This window comes from Myripristis murdjan, chromosome 17, assembly GCF_902150065.1.
Source record: "Myripristis murdjan chromosome 17, fMyrMur1.1, whole genome shotgun sequence".
In the NCBI taxonomy this organism is placed as follows: domain Eukaryota; kingdom Metazoa; phylum Chordata; class Actinopteri; order Holocentriformes; family Holocentridae; genus Myripristis; species Myripristis murdjan.
In genome coordinates this window covers 20,176,532-20,197,771 of record NC_043996.1, presented here as the reverse complement: position 1 = coordinate 20,197,771, position 21,240 = coordinate 20,176,532, and the positions used below count along the sequence as shown (strand labels likewise).

The window sequence follows — 21,240 nt, the reverse complement described above, 5'->3', positions numbered from 1 at the left end:
GCTGCTAAAAAAACAAAATGATAAAGAAGCAGCTCTTGTACCATACCTTGTCTTTGAGGAGGCTGATGTCATCACTGAGAGTGCGCATGTCCTGCTCCAGCTGGTTAACTTTGGGCTTGTGATTGGTGATGGTGGTGCTGAATTTGCTGACCAAAGTCTGCACAGAGAATAAAAAAATTAAAGTAAGCTGCCTAATGTCAAATTCAGATGCTGTAGGTGGTACACTGAGTCTTGATGCCTTTGCAGGTTGTTTTACATCAGTGCTGTACAACTCATTCCCTCATGTCTCAAAAATGCACACTCAAAAGAGGCGGCGGTACAGCAGAGATCATGAGGGAATGAAAAACAACAAGTCACCACTGGCTACTGGCGTCCAGTGGTGTAGTCTCTAACGCCTGTTGACACACAGGCTCTGGGACAAAATGCATCGAGATCGCTTATCAGCGAGAATCTGGAATGTTTGGTTAAGCACACCCTTCCTGTGCCATACTGAGTGAGTGTGTGTGTGTGTGTGTGTGTGTGCGTGTGTGTGTGTGTGTGTGTGTGTGTGTGTGTGTGTGTGTGTGTGTGTGTCTGTGACAGTTCATAAAATTCAATTGTGCACAAAAATGGATATTAAAGGGATACTTCCAACTGGATACCGCATATGGCTGGATACCAGAGACTTGGGTTATACAGCATGATGAGTGTGAGCTTTTTAAGTGGAACTTTTGTTTTGCTGTTGTAAAATGGTGGACCCATCTTTTTCCATTGGATCAGAAATGGCTAGCATTTTGAAAGCATAAGTGTACCATGATTGCTTGCGAGTAAAACTTTTGTCATCAGAGACTGAAGGCAGCACTTGAGCACTTGATACAAAAATTATGCTTTAATGGGGGAGGCATCCCTTTAGTGCACATGTGGCCATGAGTTTGTATCCATGTGTATTATTTTTGCACTTTATTTGTGACTCTATGTGACTATCTGTCCTTATAAGTGCTTTTCATCCCTCTTTGCAGCCTTGAATGACACAAAACAGGGTGACATTACAGACTGGCATGCTACCTTGGTGTCTGAGATGGCCTTCTCCAGCTTCTCTAGTCTGTCTTGGGAAGTAGCACTGGCACTGGCATTGTCCAGCTGAGTCTTGATTCTTCCCAGGTCATTATCCAGCTTCTCCAGATCATTTAGTAAAGTCTGGGCACAATTATCACACTCTGGAAAACAAAAACCATTTGGTTGACAAACAATCGATCCCGATGAAGTGTAAACAGCTGTAATATCAGAGATTATCTCACCTTGGCATTGCTCATCAGTGTTTGTGTCTTTTGGCTCCAGTGTGTTCTTGCACACTGTAGAAATAGGAAAAAAAATGTAAATTTAGTTTATTATCGATATATAATATCAAATAAGTCTATAACTCAAAAATGATAGCAAATGATGCATTAATGTAATGCTGCAAAGTGTGAATCCATGAAATAAATCACCTCCAGTTCTGGAGTCACAGTTGTTGCCATTGCCGTTGCAATTACAGGGCTGACAACTTCCTCCTGTCTTCGGATCACCATAGAAACCAGGAGCACACCTTTGGGAAAGAGAGAAAAAAGATGATGACATGGAATATGTGGGTGAAAAAAAAAAAAAAAAGCCTATCTGCCTCTTGGATTTTACAGTGAGCATCTCCATATTTAACATCATTTTCATGACCATAATATCTTGGCGTATTAAAATGCTCTGACACTCACCTCTCACACCTTTCTCCGGTGTAGCCTGTTCTGCATATACACTGGAATGCTCCGGAGATCTCTCTGCAACCAACGGCAAAACTGGAGCAGGATGGAGAGGAAATGATTTTATTTATGGAACAGACTACCATATTACAGTTAATTACATCTGTTTTGAGGTGCTGTGTTCTTTTGTACACCCACCTTTTCGATGCCACCTCGGATGGGCATGGGCACACACGGCATGTCCTCTGAGCCGGGTTTCCATAGTAACCCTCCTTGCAGCGCTCACAGTGATCCCCAGCTGTGTTATATTGACAATTCTGAAAATGACATAAAGTATTCATTAAACCGCCGTACTATTCTTGCGCCCGACATATACAGTATCTGTGCACAACAGTGGAGGGCAGACAAAACAGCCTTGCAACTCTTCAGCTATAAAACAAAGAGGAAAAAAGTCTGAGGGAAAAGAGAAAATCCCAAATATTTCCTCAATGCCACTCGATGACAAAGAGCACTTTTGATATACACACCAGAGAGGGTGTGTGCGGCAGTGTGTGTCCATTTGGCTCTGGGCTCCCGGGGGGCCTAGATCCACATGAGATATACACACACAGGCCTGGTCTTGAGTGTCTTGCATAACACGATGGGGAATGCTGAGCTTTTAGATGCCTAGGGTTTCTTCCTCTCATTATTCATGGGCGGGGGGGGGGGGTGAAGGGGATAATAAGAGAGGGGCCTCATAAAAGCAAAAGAAGGATCCATATCAAATAAAGCCTCTGATGCGGTTACGTAACACAATACTGTGGGCAGAAAGGTGGGTTTGGGTGCCACCTGAGTGCCCACAGATGTTCCCTGGAGGTGAGAGGTCTAGACTCTGATTAACCTGTGGCTCACACCAGAGTCAGATGGGCTGAAGTAATCAGTCTTGGTTATAGGTGTGTGTAGGCCTGTGGTCATGAGTTCATTAGTTACACCTAAGACAGTAAATGAGTGAAAACAGTCTCGGTGTTTCTTACCAGGCACTTCCCCGTCCTGTCGTCACACTCATTAGCCAGACCGTTGCAGTCACAGGGCACACAGCGCCCCAGGAAAGGCCCAGCACCATCTCTGTGGTAACCAGGAGCGCATTTCTGCAGGAGAAACACAGATAAAAATAAACATAGCCCTCATCCAGCTCTTCTCTGACTTAACAGAGTGTGTGTGGCCAATAGTGAATTACATCTCCACCTGCATTTTTCTCTTGGTGTGCAAACTACTTTTATGTTGAAAAAGAAACACAAAAAACATAAGGATACCATTGCCCATATCCTAATTACTGCTTGTTTACAGTTATACTTCTTGAGCTACACAAAATAAGTAAAAGATCAAGTGAAGAGACATAGCTAATGGAAAGGCAGGCTTGAAAGCCAGTATAATGTCATACCACAATAATAATGTACAGTATGATACAAAATACTAATTATTGCTGCACCCTAGTAATTAGCAGACAAAATAAACTTCAGACACATTGTATGATATATTTTGCTCAAACACAGCAGTGTTTCCATAGATTTAGACAGCCATTAACGGAGGTTGACTGAAAGCTCCTACCCAAAACAGCACCTCAGAAAAGTGTCATCAAGTGTGCAATTCTGTATTTGCAGAGCAAAGGCCAATGAACTTATTCAGAAATTAGTATAAAAGACACATTAACAATGAAGAGCCTAAACATGCCCTTTGCTTCCAGAGATAATAGCTCTTAAGTCACCTACAATCCACAAGCTTCACCTAATACTTTGAGCAGTACAACCTGGAGTTAATATTTAAACCAACAAATCTTGACATTCGTAGGTTTACCTGGATCTGAGAACTGGCATCACTGTCGTCAACAGATGGATAATGTACAGTCTGTCCTCTGTCATGTACAGAGGGATAGCGAACACTCTGGCTGCCTGGGTCATTTACTGATGGGTAGTGTACTCGCTGAGCTCCCTGGTCGTGAATTGAGGGATACTGTATCCTCTGTGCCCATCTGTCCTGCTGCCTGGGGTAGCGCGGTCGCTCCCCTCTCCGATGAGGCCTCGGCCCAGCACAGCACAATCCCAGCAAAGTCAACCACACCAGGGTCCGTAGCAGAACCCCTCTCTGCCACCGTCTATCCATATCGTGCGTTTCTAACATTCCTATTGCTTAGTCTGGATGAAATACAGTCCCGCTCTCCCCTGCCTCGGCCTCTTAAACGCACATGCTCATACACAGGCAGGGAGGACACGCCCTGCTGACGCTCTCACCCACCTGAGTCAGTTCTGCTGGGGTAGCATAGGGGCATGCAAGCAGACACATGCTTGTGTCTGCATGCCCCCCCCCCCTTCTCACATACTCACACACACACACACACACACACACACACACACACACACACACACACTTGGGACATATTCAGTCATATTCAATCAAAGGAGTGGGTACAGCAAATACAACATCACCATTTCTGTAAAAATCTCAATATAGCACTATAATATATTATATACTATATATGTACTATAATGATTGTGATCTAGTATAATTCTGTATACAACATTTATTTAGTTACATTTGCCAGGGTACGGCTGTGTTTAAGCCTCTACTTGTAAAGGACAGCAAAATATAAGTGTATTTAGGTGTGTGTACAGGTGTGTATTTTGTGTGTTTGTGTGACTGAGCAGTATGTCAGACATCCTCCAACAACAACGACACAGACACTCACACCTGAATCACGCTAGTCAAACACACAACTCAGACAACAAGGTGTGTCAGCCGTACCCTCAGACGTACACGCGCACACACTCACACACTCATGCTGTTGAGTAAACACTGCGTTGCCAGCTGCCACACCCTGCTATGTGTCAAGGGGAGGCGCCTCGTCATAACGCCTCTGGCTACATATTATGAATTTTCTCTGAACACACACCCAGGTAGGACATGGCTCATGTGCACACAGGTAGATGACCACACCACTATGGCAACAGCGCTCCCACAAAATGGAAAAAAACACAAACAAAGTCTTGATGTTGCAGCTTTACTCCACTAATTAATGCCTCGGCCTGTTTCATGAAGGCATCCATCGGGTTTATTCAACACAAGGCATTTTGGGGGTGACCCCAAAAATGCTGACACTAACTGGCTGAGAAAATGTTAATTAGGATTTGTGGACAAACATTGCTGGAGCCGCATCTATTCTAACTGGATCTGAGGGTACACTCATGCACTCGGCTGACACCTCTCCCAGGAAAAAAAGAATTTGAGTAAAGCCTTTGCTCAGCAAGAACATCATGAATGTTTGCATTACATTTCTATGGGCTGTACCCATGCCAGTGATTATAGCTGTAAAACCACTAATATTATGTCTGCGTGATTGTGCATCATATCCCACCCCGGGGCTACATTATTTGGCTGCACAAGCTCACAGGCCGGTATTTTCCAGTACATTCCCCCCATGGATCCTCAGCTGATGAATTTTTCCTCGGAAAAGGGTGTGGTTCTTTGTTCAGGCGTGTCAGGACACCGCAATAATATGAGGAGGATGTCTGGCTTCTCCGAGATGACAAGATGCTATTTCAGTCAACACCTTTCTCCTCCTCCCCTGTTATCTACTCCAATCCTCACACTCGACAAAATGATCCTAATCTCCGTTTCTTTTTCTTTGTCGTCTCCCGGTCCTTTTCCCCGATCCCTCATCAGTTCTCCTGACTCACCTTCACACTTACAGTATGTAGACTTGAAGATTAGGATACTACAACGGCGTAATAAGGTCATTTTAGGGAGAAAAAAAGACGGCGCCGCCGGGGAGGTTGGGATAATATTCCGAGAAAAAAACTCAGAATTTCTGAGGTTATTTACAAGGAGGACATTTACAAGAAGAAACTTGAATATTTTATAAAAAAGAACAAAACATGATATTCTAAGACTTATCTACACATCTTCATTTCATTCAGGAGAATTAAAGGGACACTTCACTAAGACAGTTAAAAAAGATATTTTCCCACTTTCCCACATCTGTCCAGATAGTTTCTGTGTGTCATGGTGAAATTTCCAGCCTGCCATGATCTTACTGGCACCCCAGTGCAATGGGGCTAGATCAGTATTAATTCATGGAGCTCATACTGTCAAAGATTTACATGGGAAACGTTCAATAACAATATCTCCTCCTAAAAATAATGACATAGTTACCTAGCACAATGCACATCCTTTGGGCCTGAAAAGTATTGTCAGGAACTATTCGCTGCAAGACAACACTGGAAATGTGTACCAAACCAGCCCTCAAGGAGTACAAATGCAGTGGGTATATAAAGTTTGCCCGTGTTCTTAGCAGGAAAAAGTACAAAATCTCTTTTGTACTTTGAGTGAACTGTTCCTTTAAGGACAAAGCACTATAAATGGTTAGAGCAAATTGAATGGAATTCAGTCGTCTCACCTCACAGGAGGCTCCAGTGTATTCTGGGGAGCAGAAACAATTCTCCACAGTGTTGGCAGGACCTCCAGCCCCCGTCTCAGAGGCCTCCTCCAGGCCCACCTGCCCCAGACTGAGGCGCTGGCTCTGAGTGAAGTACAGGGCTCGGATCCTCAGGCCGTCCAGACCAGCGAGAACCATCATCAGCTCCTCTCGGGACACGGGCCTGTTGGTCCCAGCATGACGCCAGTTTCCCTGAACAGACAAGAAAGGACTTATTTAGGGACCAAGGCTGAGAAATCTTTTTTTATGAGGGACTCACATTTTTTTTTATACTGTCTTCACCATATGAGAAACTGAGAGCTCTTAAATCGGTATTGAGCACTGTTGCCAAAAAAATCTATTTTAGGACTGTGGACTTGCCGGTAGCTCACAGCAAATGAGTGACAACACAACACTCCAATTGTGTAGTCCAAATGTTTTCGAAGTAATAATTATGATTTAAACATTTTTCACACTGGAACTTCAACTTGAAACATAACTGAGGAAAAAAATAGACTTATCATGGAATCATCATCATTGAATATAGAAAATGGCACGGGACTTATTTTGGGTTTGGGGTATTGGGTTTGTGTATTTATTTTGCCAGTGTTTGCAATGCTGCAGTTGAGTTACAATCCATGGAGCTTCTTAGTGATGTTGAAAAAAGTCTATCACAAAGTTAGAAGACTGTTTTTTTTTTTTTTTGTTTGTTTGTTTGTTTGTTTTTTGTTTTTTTTGTGTTATGTGCTTTACCTCCACAAGCTGGACTCTGCCCTGGTACAGTTTGTCTGGAGAGGGGAGCTGAGGAGCCAGGTGGATCAGGGTCATTTTCTGCCCCTGGGGGTATTATCAACATACAGAAACATGTTGTATTATTCCAACAGAAGAAAAAAAAATATGGAGAGGCATTTCAGTCTGAGAGAGAGAGATGACTAACAGCAATGTCATGCTATACGCACACTAAGCAGGACATCAGGTCTTCTGTCCAACAGCGTCATCCCCTCACTGGGAATGCCAAAGGATTTGGACTGGTAGGTAAGGAAGCCACCATAGGATAACACCTGAGAAAAAGAAGAACAGCCTGTCAGTAAGTCTGAATAAAAAACAAAAAAAAACATTAAAAGCAGCATGTAGTCTAAAATGTACAAATGGAAAAACATGCAACTCTCCATGTGGATAAAAAAGCTTTCAATATGTAGCTAGTTCATATAATTAACCAATTAAAAAACACCAACATGTTTCAGCTTTTCATCCAGGTCAAAAGTTACCTTGGATTAATATTTTATTTATTTACTTGTTTCTGGACCCCTGACCCTAACCCTTGCTCAATCAATCATTGAAAAATATTAATGTCATATTTAAAAATCATATTAATTTGAATATTTATCATGAAGTAAAGCACAAATAGCGCTCTCAAGACTTTGGGGGTCTCTCCCTCCAGCCACTCACCCTGTCTCCCAGGTAGGTGGATGGCGCCACCCAGTGGAGAACTTGAACTGTAGGTGGAAGCTCCTGGATGTCAGCCACGACTGTGTTACTGGCCGTGTTCAGCACAGAGGGAATCTCTTCCTGGTCGAGCTTTTCCAAACGCCAGCCGTGCATGTCTACATACTAACAGCAGGAAACATGTGGGAATTATCACCTGTATAGAACTCCGCATATTTATAACATACCCTAACCAATCCCAATAGAGTTTGTTTAAGTGCAAAACAAATTATTTAACAGGCTAAATAAGGTAATGATATGTATGGTATGGTAAAATATGGTGTGGTATGACATATACTATGCTATGAAGTCGATCTATTTTCCCAATAACCTGTGGGAGAACCCGGGGACCTAAATGTCATTTATCATTTATGCATTTTTTTAATATAACACAGGAAATGGGTATTATTCCTTTTATGTTGTGGGAACATATGATTGAGGGAACATCGGGCTGTTTGCATTTGCCCACTGTCTAATGTATGTACAGCAGTGAAAGTGAGACAAGTCTTTGTGCACCACCCATCTGCGATCATCCAGTAAGTTTTACAGGCATCCAGGAACATGCAAGGGCACGAAAACACACACACACACACCTTCCCCCTGCGCTTGCTAGAGCTCTGACACCGGTCAGTGGCTCCAAAGCAGAAGCACCTGGTGCAGCCATTAGGGTTGAAAGGGTCAAAATAGAAGGAGCCCTCCCGACAGGTATCGCACCTGAAGCCTGCGACATTTCTCTGCAAATGCGGCAGCAACAACAGAGGAGTCAGAGGAGCACCAGAAGAATAAGACAAGAATACATAAGGCTGCAGTTTTTAAAGCAGGAAAATTGTATCCGATAAGCCCACCTTGCAGAGACACTCCCCTGTGTCTGGATGACACACATCAGGTGTGACCCCTCCTTGGCCACAGTCACATGGCAAACAGTCAGGGAAGCGATAATACCCTGGAGCGCAGCGATCACACTGCCGACCCCCAATCCTGGGCTTGCAACTGTACAAAAACACACACACTTATTATCCCTTGTGAAAATCTAGATGGGGTTTACAATAATTCATATCTGGCTTATAAGTGTGTAATATCATTACACCCTTTTAATACATTTATAAGGGTGGCAGCTACAAATCACATTTCCGTGTTAGTGTAATTAAATAGCTATTTTGTGTCTTTGAACTTTTGACCACAACAGTGTTTTGCATGTTTGTTTTGTTTGTTTGTTTGTTTTGTTTTGGATGTTTTGGTCATTTACTACACTGCACATAAAGATTAAATTGCAAACTAATATTTTAAAGCATGCAAGACTTTTTTTTTTTACAGGTTAGAGTAATTACTCAATTTCACATTAGTATTACATTAGATTAAAATGCAGCTCTGGCTAACATTTGTGCCCAGGTTTTAAAATTTATGGACGTTTTAGTTTAGTTAATAAAACAGTCTTTTCCTCAACGATCACTTTGCAACAGAGATGTCTGTGCCGGTGATTGGGTTCTCCGTGTAATGGAGAGGGATGGTGAACTCATGTGGTATTGATAACAAATTGATCATAAAACAGACTTGGTAGTTGCCAGAATAGCTATCATCAGGGGGGTGTTTTTAAGCAAGAAGAAGCCAAATCCTTTTCATGATGCTCATTTTTGCTTAGCATTATTCTCTGGGGTGTGATTTTGCAACCAAAAAAGTATGTGAAGGCAAGTCTGTTTAGCTTCCCACCAGCATGAATCCACCAGAAGATGTATAGACTTTTCAAACGTTTTCTATAATCTGTGAGAATGTAAAGCCTTGTGACACTGCAGCAGTGAGTAATGGCTCTAAATAAACTTGAACTTTGCATTACCATGCAACAAAAGTAATTTGACAAAAATAAACCTGGATGGGTTGTTCCCTGTGATGGATTACCTATCTCAAGCAAACCTCTCAAGTCTCTACAAGTTGATTTTCATTCTGTACTGAAATCACTGACATGGATGGCTGCCTGGAAGGCAAGACAAATGCTTTTTGTTGGTTGATACTAATGTAAACAATACATGACCTGTGGTAGAGCAAAACAAAAATACCGTCCTATTCATAATCTATTAGTATCTCTTGACTAAATCACATCTGTTACAAAATACAGTTTTGCAGGCATTCAATAAGTAGGCTACCATATCACAAACTAAAAACATTATAGTGGTGTGTTTGATGTAATGAGTATATTAATTCATGCTTCACTTCGGTTATTGTGTTTCTTTATTAAGCCTTTAAGGCTTCATTAATCTTTATTTATTTAGAGGAACCTAGCTGTAACACCAACAATATAGGGGAGAGTGGGGTAAATAGTGCCAATTTTTACTTAAAGTGCCTTTAAAGCAAGGGGATTACAGTAATGCCTCCAACTAAAATATGCACATATAGTTTAGGATGTTGTGCATCCCTGGGAACAATCACTTTGGATCTTATATAAACTGTTTGAGAAATAAAGCTTTCGAAAAAAAAGTGGTTTTGTGGCACAACTTGCCCCCAGTGCGGGGTAAATTGTGCCATCAGAGAGAATACACTGGGGTAAATTGTGCCATTGATAATTGAAGTAAAACAGATCATTTTAATCTCACAAATGATAATGCTATATAAAAGTAAAGCAAATTCAATACAAAATTATTTATTTAACATTTATTTATTATTTTAACAAGCTCACAGGCCACTTTTCTATAACAAGGCCTAGCGCCACATAAACACATACCCAGAACAAAATAAAAATTCCAAAATGAGCACCTGCAAATTATCTTCATCTGAATCTGAATAGTTTTAGTGATCAAAGGTAAGAAAATAATGTACAATAACAATAAAATACAAGAAAGTAATATATAGTATATAATCACAAGTTGTGCCACTGGCACAAATTACCCCAAGGCCCTTTGGCACAAATTACCCCAAGCCCACCATTTTGAAAAAAATGCATCCCCCAGCTGTTTTGAGCTAACATCATGCTAACTGTATAGACTCATGGTGTAGCTTACTGAAGTACTAAAACCTGTGTGAACTGTTTTCAAAATTTTCTATAATTGTTCAAACACAGCAATCAAAAAACCTTGATCATAGAAATTTTACTTTGGAGGGCAACTTTTGAACTTAAATGTGCTTTCCTCTCAAGCCATGTGTCTCCCTTCTTTATAAGATGAGTGAAATTGATGCCTCTTCAAAAATATGTGGTCACATGACCAACTTCTTCTATAGTTTTCTAGATAACAGGGGTGGCACTACTTGCCCCTTGGCACAAATTACCCCACTCTCCCCTACTGCAAAATGTTTTAATCTCATTGAAATAAAAGTGTCATTTTGATCAGTGCACAGTGTTTTCTATCCAGTATCAGGTTCTACTCACGTGCACTGTCCAGTTTCACGGTCACACTCAGGCCTTGCACTGTCTTTGATGCCATTGGTTGAGCAGTTACAGCCCTCGCAGCCCAGCAAAGGGTGGTAGCTGAAAGTCTGACTCAGACACACATCACAGGCCGGTTTGATCGTCTGAGGAGGGCAGATACACCGTCCTGTCACCTCATCACACAGCCGGCGGCCACACTCACATGCTGCAGGAAGGAGAAAAGACTTGAGCTGGCTCCTAATTTCACAATGAATGTAATTAGAAAGTGGTTGAGATGAATGAGAACAACAGTCTAGTAAAAATATGCGAGTTTGGCATGCACATGTGTGCATTAAGCACAGACATGTACATGCACACAAGCCAAGACAAGTTGATAGTCAGTGTTCACTCACGTCTGCAGTAAGGGAAGCCATAGTATCCCGTAGCACACCTGGTGCACTGTCGACCGATGACGTGCTGTCTGCAGGGACACTGTCCTCCGATTGGATCACAGTTGGTTGCCGTGGCGCCAGCCTTGTCACAGTTGCAAGGCAAAGCGCCATCATTGTAGGCTGCTACAAGAGAGCGGGCAGAGTCTCTGCAGAACTGGGAAGAGGTTCTGGGGCTGCAGAAAAAGAGAGCAATTCATTCAAATACAGCTGGGATCTTGTACTTGATTATCACAGCTAGAGGGCATCATTTACAAAGACATCCACTGTACTGAGGACTAAGTGAAACTACTGTATTTGGACTATTAAATTAGATTATCACCTAGTAACAACACGCATGAATGAATAACATATAATAGAGTATGAACAAATATCTTTTTAAGAACAAAGCGGATCTAATCTTAAAACTACTGTTTAAAAATCTGTTTGTTTTGCTAGAGGTGTCTCTGTCTTTCTTGACAATCCTACAATCAGAGTGAATACTTACTCAATATAAAAGCCTTCCCCTCTGCAGTGCTGTGCAAAATCAGCAGACTTATCCAGTGGCTTCTCTTTCAGGAGCTCTGGAGCATAACTGCTATCAGGAACCACCAGGATATAATCCTGTACAAAAGATATGAACCATAACAAATGAGAAAAAGAAAACAATACTGCTCTATCTCATCAAAAACTTCCATATTAAGATCTTATTATGCTTTAAAAGTTATTTATCAGTGAGACAGTGATGAAACACAAACTGAGGATTTTAAATGTTTGAGTGGCGTTTTTCTGTTTAGGTCTTATCTGGAGAGTGAAAAGTAAAGCAGACAGATTGAAGGTAAGCAAAGCCCAACCTGCCCCAGACTTAGAGGGGTTGAGAGCTTATCTCCCATAAAGCTGTGCGGCGCTGCCAGGTGGAACACAGGCCCTTCATTGTTGTTGTTTGGGATAGGGCATAATGATGAGGAGAGAGGACCTCAGCATGCCAAGTACTTAATAATGCATACAAAACACTGAACCTGCAGACTTAATATGTTTCCCTCAATGATATGAATATTTCAATATTTATCAAAATGAGTTTCAGTGGAGAGGTAGACGACTGGTGGTCCATAAACATAATTCAGTTTCAATTCAATTCACTTACCAGGATCAGGGTCTTTCTGGGCGGGACCCTCACAGTGATGGTGGGCTGTTGCCAGGAAGGTTGGTCGAGGTCAAGGGCAATGCGCCCGTCAACGATGACTACCTCCCTGCAGCCTGAGACCCCGGGGCAGAAGGATGCATTTATCAAACCTAAAAATTGAAAGGAGGGAGGAGCAGTTAAAGACAAGTAGAGAAAGGGGAGAAGACGTCAGCACACCGCACAATAATCCTTCCTTCCATTAGAGCCATAAAGGGAAGTGTGTCCAAGGCCTTTGATCATCCTGTCATGAGCCCAGGGAGTTAATCTGCTCTTAAATGGGAATCAACCCCTCGCAAAGAAGGCCACAATTATCCCCACGTCACACACTCACAACAGGCTTTTCCAGAGTAAACACACTCATATCCAGTGGGAGCTGATAACCTCTTTTATTTGATTTGATTTGATTGGGAGTGAGCCTGCCCCCTTTCTTCTTCCTCCAACAAACTCACCAGTCCAGGTGCGTCCAGCATCCACTTGAACGTCCACAGGGAAGGAGGTGTGTTCAGGCTGGCGATAATGGACCACAACAACATACCTGCCTGGGAGGGGCACGCTGGGATTGAAGCTGATCTCCGTCTAAAAAGAAGCAGAGCGGACGCTTATCATGAGGCTGAGGCGTCATGCAGATATGGCAAAATTTGGGAGCAGCTAAAATAAATCAGCAAGGTTAAGATGTGGTTTAATACCTGGGGGAATTTAAGCAATACCCCGTCGCTCTGGGGTGGACTGATAGGGAACAACCCGGACTGCCGCCTCCACCTCCACTCCTCACCCTCCTCCCTCTGCCGGGGGGCGGTGAGTGGTGCAGAGGATAGACGCCCGTCACGTGCCGCGTCCAAAATCCACGCTGTGGTAGGCCTGCTGAACTGGCTCGGGACACAGTACTGACTGGAAACATAAAAGGGCACCAAGATGTTTTGCTTAAAGCCTGTTGATGGCGTTTGAAGTGTTCGCCAAGTCCTAACGGAGCAGAACAATGTGACTTGTTAGGAGTGGGGTCAGCAGCCAGTCCAGAGGTTGTGACCTATGGAACAACATTAATCTCCGATAATCCTCTTTTCAATCTTGACATCCTGCAGCTATCACATTCTCTCTCATCAATGTACAGAAATCCCCACACCACACACTTACATATACACACACTTTTTGTGACAGCTTTTTACAGGCTAATGCTCTGATTGTTTGGTAATTCCCTCTGCCTTCAGGCTTTATCTGTACCCAAGCCGCGTATTGCTGTCTTGGTCTTTTCTATCCATCTTATTCAAATATTGTACCAAAACCTATTTCAAAGTATCCCTAAACTTCTCTTTGTACAAATGACTACTTGTTTTTTATCTCTAGTAATCTGTCAGGACTTAAGCTGGCAACTCATTTCATGTTTTCTCAATTATTTGTTTGTTTCAAAGTACATAATGTCATTAAGCAAAGCCTTTTTTTTCTCTTTTTTTTATTCTTTAGTCTCTATACTCACTGATGCCAGTCGTGAGAGCTCATTTTGTGCAATTAGGGAAAGTGGCCAAAAGTATTTCAATACCCCTGAAAATTACAGTACTGCATGTTGACAGCTGTAATATGTATGGCTGTAAATTCTAGGGTGGTCACTGGGTGTGGAGAAGGAGTAAATTTAGAGAGAGGGAGAGAGAGAGAGTCCAACCCTAATATCGAACACCCTCAGGTAAGTGACCTTGCCCAGGAATGTATGCAGTCACACCTGGAAAACAGATGTGTGTCTCCACACTCCACAACAAGAGTGCAATGGAAAGCTCTAGTCTAGTAGTATTATCTCCAAAATCATAGCTTGTTTTAAGAAGTGCTAAAGGATTCTGAAGGATCCTTCTAATTAAAACCATGTGATTGGCTGTAGTCATAGCAACTCACCTGTCTTCAGTGAAGCGGCCGTGGACAGAGACACACAGCACTTTGGGGTCCACATACTCCATGGAGAACTCCTCTGCAGGCACTGCATACACTTTATACTACACAGAAACACAAGTACATGTAAAAATGCATGTGGCTGTCCAAAAGCTATGACAACTTCTTTTTTTTTTCTGGCAATGTTTTCCTTACCAGCAGGAATGCCGCTGTGGAAGACTGCAAGAGAAGCTCGACCTTGTGAGAAAGCTGCAACATTGCCACCCGGTTACTGCTGTCCACTGCCACACTCCGACACAGAAAGCTGCAGGGGTCACAACACGCAACAGCTGAAGAGCATAAATATACTGGGACTGTCTGGGAGTGGGACATCATTCTTATTTACTCAGTGTAAAAACAGAAATCAATAAAATCAGGGCACTGGTTTCAAAGCTGGTGCAACAAATGCGGCGCACACCTGTAGGCACAACTGTAAATGTTGGCCCTGGCTAGGATATCACCGTCTGACTGGCCTCTGATGAGTACGTTGACATTCTGGACGTTGTCCACCTCGCTGGCGTACTCTAGGACGAGAGCATAAAGACCAGGGCGAGCAACACGAAGACTTAGCTGGAGCTGAGACTGTAGAACACAAATGACAAAACAATACGTCACTGCATGACACTCTCTTACAACCTCATCTCATCTAGAACAAGCAGGGATTTCAAGGGAAACCTGCACACGTGTAACAAAATTATGAAGTAAACAAAACAAAACAATAAAGAAAGATAAAAGAAAAAACAATGACTGAAATATAATTGCTTTAGTGCACCATTAAATATACATTTACATTTTACAGTAATATAAAACTACACACACACACACACACACACACACACACACACACATACAAAATCAATATTAACTAAATTATTTGTGATTTTTTTGTGAAATATATGAATATTCTGGCATAGGAAGTTAGTGGGAAAAAAACATTTTTCAATGAATTGCGTCTTTAAAGAAGTAATTTGGGAGATGACACATTTGGACAGCATGCCTCCTTGGGCAGGTGGTACAAAATGCCAGTTGCCCCTTGTGATTAATCCTATTGACCAATAAGATCCAAGAGCCTCAGGCTGTCCTATAATATCTTGAAAAGTGATTTATACTGTATATTTTGGGGCCCATGTCTCATGCTTTCCCACCTGTCTCCCGTTGAGGGAGGCCATTTCAGGATGATCTGGGGTGGGTCTCCGCACACGAGCCTGCCTCCTCCTGCGGCCACTGCGGGTGGACAGCTGACCCTGTGACCCCAGGACAGAGCTGAAGCCACCCATTGCCAAATGCTTATACAAGAGACAGCTGAGAGAGACACACAGACAGAAACAGGGGTCAGAGCAGCAGTAAGAACAGTCACAAACAGATCCTATTTTTTTTTAACCTATGTATAATAGAAAACCAGGCTTTGCATATTCATAAAGGCTTTCTTCGTATACTATTCAGAGGATAATTTAATAGTAAAACTCAAGAATTACTTTGTGTCCTTGTTTGCAGTGGATACGTATGTGCAGGGCTGGGTGATCCGCTCTTGCAGGAGAGGTGCTTCATAATAATCCTGGGGTAGCAGCACTAAATAATCCTGTGAAGCGAGAGTGAGCGTAATGGATTGAATATTCAATCTAACCTTGGTTGTCCATTTACTGTTTTCCTCCAGTGAAGGAGTGATGAATGAATAAGGAGTCATGTTCCATGACGCAGACGCAAAGCGATTCAAGAAGAAAAATGAAACATCATAACCATCTTTTTTATTTTATCTTGTCTTGTCCTTTCCCTTTTTATGAGACATAATTCCTGTAATGGAAATGCATCCCTTGTTCAACTCACCAGCAGAACGCCCTCTGCCCTTATGTGGATAATCCATTTCCCAGGGGTCAGAGTAAAAGGTTCAGCGAAGCCCTCTCCTGGGACGGTGAGGAAGCTGGGGGAGGGACTGGCAGGGAATATTACCTCCTTACTCTGCTCTGACCCTGCAGGACGCCAAGCAACACAGACTGTAAGGTCACATGTTCACACTTCTTAGTGTAGTATGGGTTATTATCAGAAGGGTAAGAGGTTACACATATCAAGCACTTTGACACACTGGAGTGTGTTTTTTCATAATTATGGGTTAGCGCTTTACTTTCAGAATGTGAGTGAAGATGGATACATGTGGGAGCTACTGTAAAATGTGGGGTAAAATACAGATAATGGTTTACTTTTGTGAATTGTTTGTAAAGAGTATATGCATATGTGTGAGATGACAGTGCTGCATCCACACTGCAAAAAAATCTTCATCTCAACAAACAATTTAGTGTCATATTCAGTTTTAAAATCTTGTTTTTTTCTTTTGAGAAAACCTGTCAGTGGAATGAGATAATCCCACTCTTCTCCAAAGCTATTGAATTTATTTCATCTTCTTGAATCAACTGTTATTTTCTTGATGTTGATGGGCTTATCTGCCTTATTCCGCCTTGTTTCAACATATTTATACTTGTTCCAAGAAATATTCCTTAGACCAGAAAAGCAGTACTGGAAATAGTTTTTTGTTCACTTGATTTTTATAAAACAGACTTTTACACTTGAGAGGGAGATTGCAAGATGGAGATTTTTTTTTTCCATAGTGCACTGACTTGAGGATTTTGAGGATCATCCATCAAGGTGTGACAGCATTTCAAAGGTGATACAGCTCTGAGGTGGCCTTACCTGGAGTGGCCCTGTTATTGGTAGCCATGATGCTACCGGTCACACTGGCACCGCTGGGGTTAGTGAACCGCAGAACCACACGGAAGAACTGCTTTTCATCTTTCACATTAACATGCACTGTTACTTTGACTTCACTCTGCAGAGACAGGGGGGGGACGGGGACACACAGCTGACTGGGATGGCAAGTGTTTCAGTGAACAGAGGAGGAAGTTATGGATGAGCGAGAGGTTATTTAATGATCGTGTCTTGTAGGCCAAGCAGATCAAGAAACACAGCAGGTTAATCAACAAGGAGTCGGCAGGGCCAAGAGAGGAAAAGAAGCTAAACGGAAGGAAGGAGGACCCTTCACTTACAGTCACAGCAAGAGTGAAAGCCAGCTTCGTCCACCACCAAGATCCTTGCCCTCGCTCGCGCTGTCCCCTTTAGGCGGGGGGTGGCGTAGCGCATTACAATATGGAAAGGGCCAGGAAAGCCAAGGGCAAGCATTAGCATCACCTCTGGCTGAGGAGAGATAGGGTTAGTGCTAGGAGAGCAAGTGCCCACATTCCCTCCATCAGCCCTGATGTAGTAAATACAAGTGACAAATTAAAGGAAAAAATAACATAAAGCGATAAAGTGGAAGCTGTTCCGGTGGCTCGTGGTGGCCCGACACTTCATGTTGCTTTTTACTTTAATTTGTGACCCATCTTTAGGTAGGTAATGTGCTTCAAGTAAGAGTATGAGCGCAGAAGTAAAAGGGAAGGAAACTGTGGTGGTGCTAGAAGAGACTGAAAAAAAAGGCATCTACACAATTATCTAAGTGCCATAATCTATTGATCACAGTATCAACATAACAATGTATCCTGATGCATAAATAGGTGGTGAATATCTACTAACCTGCGCGGGGGACATTACAGCATAGCCTCTCCAGCTAAACTCTGGAAACTCTTGGGGGTTGTAACCAAAGCGCACCGGCCTGGCGTTGGGCGTGGTGCCATCCTCCACCTCAAACTTCAGCTGGTGCAGCGTGGGAAAGTAGTAGCTACGTGCGGGCCTGAAGGAAAGTCGATTGAAAATGAAAACCAAAGTAATCCTAATGGTCTTGGTTTGCACAAAGATACAGAGAACAGCATATTTCATGTAAAATATGCCAAGCATGTTTGTGTTTTTCTGTGTTGAGGCTTTCATCAACCATGTCTTACTGTGTGCATGTGCGGCCCACCACATTCCTCCGACACCGACACTGTCCCGATGCCTCATCACAGGCCCTGCCGATGGCTCCGCCCACATCACACTGACAACCTGTGCAAGAGAGGAAGTGATTGTTTGGGATTAAAGAACAACCCAGACTGATTTTACCCTGAAGCTCTGGGAAGGATTAACTAGCATGTTAATTCATTACAGACAGCTCCTGTCATGTTTGGTAAAGTGCAGACCCGTTTTTAGACGATGAAAAAAATTACAGTGCTTCAACATTAGAATATGATTGATATGATGATGATTATGATATGGAAATAACTCACTACATTTACTCATGTTACTGTAATTGAGAAGCTTTTTTGTGTACTTGTACTGAGTATTGAGTATTTTCTAGAGTCAGTAATTTTATTTTTGTTTTATTTTTGTTAAGTACATTTTTGCTTGAGAATTGTCCTTCATATATTTAGAATTACATCCATCGCAGAATTGAAGGAGGAATCTGGTTCCGCTATGTTGGTTCTACTTTTTGTCATTTCCAAATTTCCAGTGCACAATGAAAAACTGCTGATGGTCGATGGAAGCAAGGACCATTTAGACTCAATGGACAAAAACGTGGAATATCAGAGAGTTCATCATATTACAATCATCATATTACATGCTTCTTCCACACTGGACAGTTGCATCAACCCTCAGAAATGTTTCACCTTTAAAAGAACGTAGTTTGAACCTTATACTCTCACTCTTCTATAACTGCACAGAGAAGATCACACCCAAACAGTGACTGTTTTGAAAAAGTAACTCTTACTCTGCGTTCATTTTAGATGAGATACTGTTTACTTTTGCTTCAGTAGATTTCTACAGCAGTACTTCTACTTCAACTTAAGTCAAATATCAGCAAAGTAACAGTACTTCTAATGGAGTGGCAAGTAGTAGTACTCTTTCCGTCATTGGATAAGACAGTATACAGTATATTAAGTGAGATATGAGATTATTATGGCTTAGGTTTGGCCAGGATCGATGAGTTACCTTGACAACCAAAATAGTGTCGTTTCTGCAGCAGGAAATATCCCTCCTTACAGGTGTCACATGCATGTCCACATGCGTTTGGCTTGCAGTGACACTGTCCAGTTTTCTAAAGAGCAAGACGATAGTTAAAATAGAAAACTACACATATTACCCATCAAAAAATATACAATTTTTGTCAAAGACAATTGAGCAATGCTATCAAACTCACAGCTGTGGGAAAAAAAAAAAAATCAGTACAGCTGAGTATCACAATTTTATTTTTTGCAATACTGTATTGATTGTCTAGCCCCTTATATTGATACGTTAATAAATTTCATTTTCAGTAAAAAAAAAAAAAAATACTGTAGGCAGACATACCTGCACACACTCCCCAACACCACTCAGGGTCCCTTTTACATCACACCGACACTCTGGGAGGGAAGAGAGAGAGAGAGAGGAGGAAAGTGGAAACGTTTGAGACGTGAACCGGGGATTCACAGTGAATAGGCTCTGATTACAGGATTCTCTCACTTTCATGGGTGAAACGTGACGGGCACAAACCCCCCTGATCTTCAGAGGGCCGCACATCAAAGGCCCAGATGAGCTTTACTGACACAACTTGCTTTCAACCCACTGAAAAAAAGACTCTCCTTAATGTCCGGCCACAGTCAACCAGAGGCATTCTTAGGATATTAAAAGCTCTTTTTCCCCTTCTTGTATCTCGTGGCAGCCTGACAGTGATAACATTCTTGCTGTAGAGCAGAGCTGCAACATTAGACAGGTATCTGGACAAAGCCTCAAGCTGTTCCCTCACTGGCTCTATAGTTGGAGCCAGCTCCCCCTCACCTTATTATTCCTATATTAAGTTGGGGGGGAGATGGGGGTCTGGCAGTAAAATGCCATTTTCTACTTATACCTGCACTGTCACAGTCTGAAATTCCTCAGGTTGAACTGCAGTTCCACCTGGAAAGCAGCCAAAAAGAATTAGCCTGTATTAACGTGTTTTCCCCCAACTTCCCTCTGAGGGACAGGAAGGCAGATCCAGCCTCGTTGACAGGGCTATGTTGACATATCCCTCTGGGTAAGGCCAAGGCACATATCAGCACCTCTCCAGGTCGCTACCTGTGATTTAATACTGCTGCTAATGATCAGGCCAAATAATGCTGGGGGGAGGAAACACTAACTGGGGCATTTTGGCTCACAGGTGTGCAGATATCAGTTTCATTTGGAAAGCCATGCTGCATAAGGTGCACCAAGTCTTGTCCAGACAAATGACTGCTCTCTTAAAATGGCTAAGGCTGCAACTAACAAAAATATTCATTGTTGATTAATGAGTCAATTTATTTTTCAATTGAACAATTGATCATTGCATCCGTAAAATGTTAAAACTCAATAAAACTAAAACTAATAAAGGCAAATGCCTGTCACACCCACACATATTGCTTTAGTCTGACCACCAGGCGAAAAAAAAATGCAATGACAAGTGGAAAGTAGGTAGTCCCACACTTATAAAAGTTCACTTTTTCATTCAAAAAAGACTATTGTCAGGCAGGTAAGACTGACACAATGATATATAAAACACGCCAATCAATCAAAAGACCATACATGGACACATAACCACACAACTTATTTGGGCGATAAACACTGCAATTTGAATTAAATCTACAGCATCCTAACTCCATTTTGTCACAATACACCTGCATAAAGACAACTCAGGTGTGCAGAAATATACGGTTTGCATTTTGTGATGATGTGAAATAATAATAATAAAAATAATATAATATAGAAAGAATATATAAAGTTGTAAAAGCTATACATTTTCTTTCGACTGAATCATCAATTCAATGGCAAATTGTTTCAGCCATAATTTCAATCAA

At 42.1% G+C, this 21,240-nt stretch overlaps 1 protein-coding gene across 2 annotated transcripts in view; it reads right to left on the bottom strand.

Moving 5' to 3' along the window:
* LOC115375320 (laminin subunit alpha-3-like) overlaps positions 1-21,240 on the bottom strand; it is a 63,706-nt gene that overhangs the window by 14,597 nt on the left and 27,869 nt on the right. For both annotated transcript variants that reach the window (XM_030074737.1, XM_030074738.1), the window contains exons 18-46: positions 19,742-19,794; positions 19,385-19,490; positions 18,361-18,460; positions 18,056-18,212; positions 17,180-17,315; positions 16,322-16,464; positions 15,973-16,076; positions 15,643-15,799; positions 14,916-15,079; positions 14,654-14,762; positions 14,465-14,562; positions 13,273-13,474; positions 13,036-13,162; positions 12,548-12,696; positions 11,912-12,027; positions 11,389-11,600; positions 10,997-11,201; positions 8,487-8,631; positions 7,606-7,767; positions 7,116-7,217; positions 6,910-6,993; positions 6,139-6,369; positions 2,723-2,836; positions 1,908-2,026; positions 1,725-1,805; positions 1,467-1,564; positions 1,278-1,331; positions 1,045-1,196; positions 47-157 (exon numbers count right to left, since the gene is read on the bottom strand). In XM_030074737.1, the coding sequence (XP_029930597.1) occupies positions 47-157; positions 1,045-1,196; positions 1,278-1,331; positions 1,467-1,564; positions 1,725-1,805; positions 1,908-2,026; positions 2,723-2,836; positions 6,139-6,369; positions 6,910-6,993; positions 7,116-7,217; positions 7,606-7,767; positions 8,487-8,631; positions 10,997-11,201; positions 11,389-11,600; positions 11,912-12,027; positions 12,548-12,696; positions 13,036-13,162; positions 13,273-13,474; positions 14,465-14,562; positions 14,654-14,762; positions 14,916-15,079; positions 15,643-15,799; positions 15,973-16,076; positions 16,322-16,464; positions 17,180-17,315; positions 18,056-18,212; positions 18,361-18,460; positions 19,385-19,490; positions 19,742-19,794 (3,791 nt within the window). The remainder of the gene's footprint in view (positions 1-46; positions 158-1,044; positions 1,197-1,277; positions 1,332-1,466; positions 1,565-1,724; positions 1,806-1,907; positions 2,027-2,722; positions 2,837-6,138; positions 6,370-6,909; positions 6,994-7,115; positions 7,218-7,605; positions 7,768-8,486; positions 8,632-10,996; positions 11,202-11,388; positions 11,601-11,911; positions 12,028-12,547; positions 12,697-13,035; positions 13,163-13,272; positions 13,475-14,464; positions 14,563-14,653; positions 14,763-14,915; positions 15,080-15,642; positions 15,800-15,972; positions 16,077-16,321; positions 16,465-17,179; positions 17,316-18,055; positions 18,213-18,360; positions 18,461-19,384; positions 19,491-19,741; positions 19,795-21,240) is intronic.